Source organism: Poecilia formosa, unplaced genomic scaffold (assembly GCF_000485575.1).
Source record: "Poecilia formosa unplaced genomic scaffold, Poecilia_formosa-5.1.2 Scaffold389, whole genome shotgun sequence".
Lineage (NCBI taxonomy): Eukaryota > Metazoa > Chordata > Actinopteri > Cyprinodontiformes > Poeciliidae > Poecilia > Poecilia formosa.
This window is the reverse complement of record NW_006800328.1, coordinates 350256-356255: the sequence shown is the minus strand read 5'-3', so window position 1 is coordinate 356255 and position 6000 is coordinate 350256. Positions and strand designations below refer to the sequence as shown.

Sequence of the window (6000 nt, the reverse complement as noted above, 5' to 3'; positions counted from 1 at the left end):
GCAATACGAGGAAAAGTAACTTTTTACTTGTCCCTAGAAGAAGTTTTCTAAGGTGATTCACGCAAATGCATTGTGGGAAAGTGTTGCTGCATTAGTGGCCGGAAGTTTGTGTCTGATTAGCTTCTGATAAGGTGCAATGGCTGCTTAGTGGCGCAGCTGGTAGCAAAGAAGTCCTGCGTTTGAATCGCTTTCTTTATGGAGTTTGGATGTTCTCCCTGTCATGTGAGCATCTTTTTGTCTTGTGAAGAGCCGGCTTCCTGTCCTAGGAATACCCGAGAATATGTTTTTAAGGATTCTACAGGGCAGTTCAAAGAGGTTTTTAACAATTAAGCTACATAAATGTAAAAAGAAAATAAAAAACATTCTAAAAATTCATTTGAAACCTCATTATACTCTGCCAGTGTATGTTTTCAAGAAAAAAAATAGTATGTTTCTGAAAAACTGTATTCTAAAAAGCATTCAGCTGATTCGGTTTTTCTTTGTTTCAAGGCATAAGAAAGGTCTAAGCCCTCTAAGTCATGCAAAATCCGCACGTCGCTCTCAACATCGCGTCTGCACGATACACCGGCGTGTAAATAGTGCGGACCAGTAGCATTTGGCAGGTTCGTCAGTCTCTGTGATCTGATTGGTCCACACACGCACGCTGTGGGCATGGTTTCGTTTGAGGGAGCAGGCTGTATGTAGTTGTGAGATATGAAGGTGACAGAATGGTCTCGCGCTGCTGGAAACGTCATGAGCGTCAAAATCCAAAAGGAGGCGACCGCGACAGAGGAGGGGAGCCCAGCTGTTTGACAAGCTTTGGGGTTTGGACCGGACTGTCGTTACGTTTAATGAGCAGCACTTGAGTTACAATGTTTGCGTCGTGGCTCTGTCTTCAAGCTGAAGGAGAGAAAAGAAGTAGACTTCTCTAGCTCCTTAAAATGAACCGGACAGGTGAGCTGGGAAGTTAATTTAAAAAAAAAAGCCGCGTTTGTTGTGGCGTCACATTAGAAAAAACAACAACAACTTGACACAATGGAGCAACAGCAGCATTTCTCGGTGTCTGGAAGCGGTAGAAGTCTGTCTTCGTCTTCCTCCAGTTCAAACGTCGTGTCCGAGGGAGAAGAGACGACGCCTGGTGTGGAGATGAAAGTTTATGGCGATAATGTTGATAACGCACAAGACCCGGACCGTGGGAGCAGCAAAGCAGCTGAAGACGGTGGGAACGCAGACCGCGACAAGGAGACATCGGAGAATGATGATGATGATGATGATGATGATGATGAGCAGGAGGAGGAAGACGACATGGTAAACACACGAACTACAAGAACACGTTTTTGGGTATTTGTTTGAGTCACCCCCTTCACCCCCTAAAACAGTGACATCATCTGTTTTTTTTTTCATATTTGACAGTTTTAGCCTTTTAAATACAGCAAATGTTTTTTCTTTTTCCTCGTAATGTAAATAAATGTTATAAGAGTCAGTCAACACTTGACATAAGCAAACCATGCAGCTGCTCATCTGGTCCTCCACACCAGCAGAGGGCGCCATTTATTTTCCTTGGTGCTGATTGGCTGTAGCTCCAAGAGTGGAAATAAAAAAAACTGTAGATATTAGCTTCTACAACAGTGTGTATTCGTGCATATTAAGGCATATTTTGATGTTTGAACTATAAAAAATAGGTAGTTATTAGGGTTTTTAGAGGTATTTGTGGATTAACTCGTGGGTGACTGTAGACTGTAACCCTCATGAGTATCGGGGGTTCGTTGTATTGTAAACAAGAAACATTTGAACCTGCAGACTTGCTGATGTAAACATACTTTTTCTCTGAAATCAAAATATTTTCCACCTTTTTTAAATATGTTATTCCTAATGCTATCAGTGATGAAGCACCACAAATTCAGCTCCACCCATATTTTATTTATGCATGCTGTAATATTTGTAATTTTAGATTCTTAATACGCGAACATTCAAACGTGAGTGATATGCCAGCGATATTAGCCAAGTTTTGATGAATGATTGCAGAGGCAGCAGACGCCAAACACAACCTAGCTTTTTTTGTGTATGCGGGTGTGTGTGTGTGTGTGTGTGTGTGTGTGTCCACTTCTGTTGGTTTTAGAAAGTCCAAATATTTGAGTGGATATTAATTATAAACCTCTTTGCGTTTAGGTTAGTCTTTCAACCCCTTTTATACACACAGAAGTAAAGTGGAGAACATCAGAGCTCGCAGAAGTCGTTAGTTTTCGCCCTGTTGTCAAAATATTTGTGAGCGTGCACCTTGCCTCTGCTGAGCTCAGACTTATCGAATTACTCTTGAAGTTGGTGAAGAACTTTAAGCTCCGATTACAATTCATCAAGTGTGCTCTTTTGCCTTCGACTGTTCTGTTATGGTGTTACTGTTCATTTCTGCTATGCAATCAGTCTGGCGCTTAACAGCATAGTTTAAAATTGTGAGGTGAAAGGAAAGTGGACTGGGTTTTGAAATGTGACACAGAATCAAAGTCTGAGGGTTGTAGCTTCTGCCTGTTTCACCCTGAAGCCCCTAAATGAAATGCAGTTGAAAAGACACTGTGAAAATACAAAATCTTACTAAGTATTTTTGGTCTAGTTTCTAGTGCATAATGTCTTAGTACACTTGAAATAAGGCAAAACTAGATTACAAGCACCTTTTTAGCAAGATATAGGAGCTTATATTAAGTCAATAATTGACTTAAAACAAGATGGGGAAAAAATACTTGATCCTCTGGTAGATTATTTGACTTTAAACAAGACATTTCTCCCATGTTGTAAGTTAAATAAACAAGTACTTTTTCATCAATGGTAAGAAATTATTGAGTTAAAACAAGCTCCCATATCAAACTGAAAAGTTAATTTTGTCTTATTTCAAGTGGTCTAAGATATTTGCACTAGAAACTAGACCAAAGGTTCTTGGCAAGATTGTGTTTTTTGCACTTAGTGTAATTCAATCTCAATATAAGTTCAGCTGTTCTGTGAAGCACGCATAAAATAAAGATAATCAGTGAGTTATTGAATGACAGCATGTAGCACCATTAGCAATTGTTGACCCCATTGATAAAGACGTAGGAGGCTTGATGAACATGAGAGGCAAAATAACACCGTGAAGACCAATTGACGCAGCAGACAGCTCAGGCTATAAAGTTGTGCCAGTAAAGCCGGTTTATGAGCACTGTTTAATCATTCAAAAAAAAAACAAGGTGTATGATACAGCTCAGGTGAGAAAATCTCCATAGCAATTAGTCATGTTCTTGACAAATCGTATGGAGGAGTGACTAAGAGAGAAAAAAAGATTGCTTAAAACAATCCAGGTTAGAGTTTTGCCACAAGCCATTTAGACACGGCAAACACGTGAAAGATGATGAGACTGATTCAAAGCCTTTTGGCCTGCATGCAAAACACTCATTTGAAAGTCAAGGCAAGTCTTGAGAATTGACGTTCACAGGAGCGGTCCACCCTTTGCTACTGAGGCATGTTGTAAATAAAAATTGTTCTGAATTTCTGCATTTAGATGAGAGAATCTGGTGGAGACGTACCAAAAAAGTACTACTTGTGGCTACAGCTGGTCGTGTTTCCATAAAGTACTTCCATAGAGAGATTGATTACAAATGCACACCACGCTTACCATATTGTCTTGCACAGAAAACAAAATGTTACTTTTCTTCTACTTTGTATTGGTTTTTCACATCAACTCCTAATGAATCACATTGAAATTTTGTGGTTTTAAATATGAAGCATGTTAAGGACACAAGCAGCCCTGCCAGCGGCTGGAGCGCTAAATGTGTACCAAACACTCGCTCGCTTGCTCAAAGAATGTTAGATTATCTGAGAATAACGTGGTTAGTTAAAAAAACCCAGAGGTTATGTAACAGGAAAAGCCACAGTTCATAAAAAAGCATGCTAAGAAGTATAGATTATTTGAAGCATGAGAGAGGAAAACAAAAAGTTGTTCCGTAGCTTTCCTGTCTTGATAAACGAAGTATCAAAAATATGAAGCATAAAATAAAGATAATCAGTGAGTTATTGAATGACAGCATGTAGCACCATTAGCAATTGTTGACCCCATTGATAAAGACGTAGGATTAGGTGAATTTTTTTATAGGTGTACCGTAATATCGTATCAAAAAATGTAGAAATCTCAACCTTTGATTTGAAGACATTTTTTTATTTGGTTATTTAATATGGATTGTTTCTGTCTATATAGATGAAAACAATCATTTTTTGATAAAGTCTCTGATTTTGGGTTGATGTCTATAAAAAAACTGTTTTCAAAACTCAATGCATGCTTTTTAAATAAAATATTCAAGATCAAGTTTCATAATCATTGACTTCCTGTTTTGTGCGATTTAAATATAGTATTACCCAGGTATCTCTTTTGATTAGTTACACGTCAAAATGTGAAAGATAAGAGAAGGGAATGTGTGTCAGTCATGCCAGTGCAGAACCTGGGAATCCGTGGTATTGTTTGGTTGTGTTTTTCTTTTTTAACCTTTTTTTTTATTGGAACTGGACCAGTAAATAATGTAGTGATTTCTATTAGCTATTTATATACAGGCAGGTTTTTGCCTCTATAAAAGGCAAAACCTTTTACACCTTTCACATTTGATGGATATTTTTATTTGGACTACATAAAACAAACATAATACAAGATAAATCTTGTTTGATTCTTTAGGAAATTTAATTGAATCATCTTGGTTTTTTTGTTTGTTTTTTTTGTTTTCTTCAGACATCCCAAAGAAAGATGAAAATAGTCGTCTGACAAAATCTAACCAATATTGACACCTACATTGATAATAATTGGGAATTTTTGGAGAAACCATGTGGTTCTAGTCTAGTTTTTAAAGAGAAAAGCACAGTTGTAGTAGTGCTTTCACAGGAAACAGAAAGGAGAACATGAGGAAGCTCAAATGTGAGCCTCAGCTTTTTAACTCTCCTTCCTGGATGTTTCTGCAGACTGGTCCCACTGGCTCTAGTTTGATTCCGGGGTGTCTTTTGAAATGCCAAGCATTAGTCTGCTCTTAAAATCATAGCTGAAGATGATGTGACTTTGGAGTGTAGGTGTGGAGCACCATTCCACCCCCCAGCTCTTCCTTGGTGTAGTAATCGTGGATGGGAAATACAAAGTGTTGTGCAATGTGCCGTTGCTTTCGCCACACAGTTTTTGCCTCATTTTGGTTGGGTTGTCTGAAGACTCTGCAGGATTAAACAAAACGCCGTATTAAGTGTTTTAACTCAAAATGGAAAGGAATTAGCCTCTGTTTTTAGGTCTAGTGATGCTGTGTTTATGCATTATCAACTTGGCAACACCATCTTAACATTTGTTGGGTGACAGCCCTAAGTTGGTGTCATGTTTGCGAACCGTGTGTTGCCTTACTAATTCGATCCGACTGAATGACAGGTCATTATCCTAATTGGGCTGAGATATAAAAAGTAAAGAGTAAAGACGGAGTCTGATCTCATTACATTTTCCGTCAATGCGTACTAATTGGCGGAATTAAAATGTGAAATGCATGACACCAAATGTTTTCTCCACCTTCATTATGAGACACGCGTAGCTGGAGCAGAATTCCCTGAGTGCAGAGACAGATTTTACTTCTCTCTCTCTCTCTCTCAGCCCTTTTTGTTCAGCAAGTAGAGTTAAAAACATACAAGAATCTGTCCCAACACTGAACCCTACCCCTGTGAACTCTGTCCTTTTTCCTTTCGGCCTTTGGAGCTCCAGCTTCATCTAAAGCCAGTGACCTCACTTGTGCCGAGCTCTGAAGATGAGACGTAATTTGACCTGTCAAACTGAAGTAAGTAGCCACGCCGCGGGCTAGAACGCTGCCAGGCAGGCTAGTATTACCGCGTTAAACAGGGAATCCTGACCTCTGACTTTCTGAGAGCAGATGACATCACTTCTTCTTTCCGATCGGCTCGGCAGCGACTCCTTCTCCAAACTTAGAAGTGTGCAGCTCTGGCGGTTCACGGTTTTCATCCTGCTGTGTTTGATGCCTATATTTACAG

At 39.2% G+C, this 6000-nt stretch overlaps 1 protein-coding gene across 5 annotated transcripts in view; it reads left to right on the top strand.

Moving 5' to 3' along the window:
• Positions 1–650: 650 nt before the first annotated feature.
• mast4 (microtubule associated serine/threonine kinase family member 4) overlaps positions 651–6000 on the top strand; it is a 99440-nt gene continuing 94090 nt past the window's right edge. For 3 of the 5 annotated variants that reach the window (XM_016662751.1, XM_016662750.1, XM_016662749.1), the window contains exon 1: positions 651–1287. In XM_016662751.1, coding sequence (XP_016518237.1) covers positions 1015–1287 — 273 coding nt within the window. In that variant the 5' untranslated portion in view covers positions 651–1014. The remainder of the gene's footprint in view (positions 1288–6000) is intronic. The other 2 variants (XM_016662752.1, XM_007575812.2) reach the window with 1 other exon arrangement.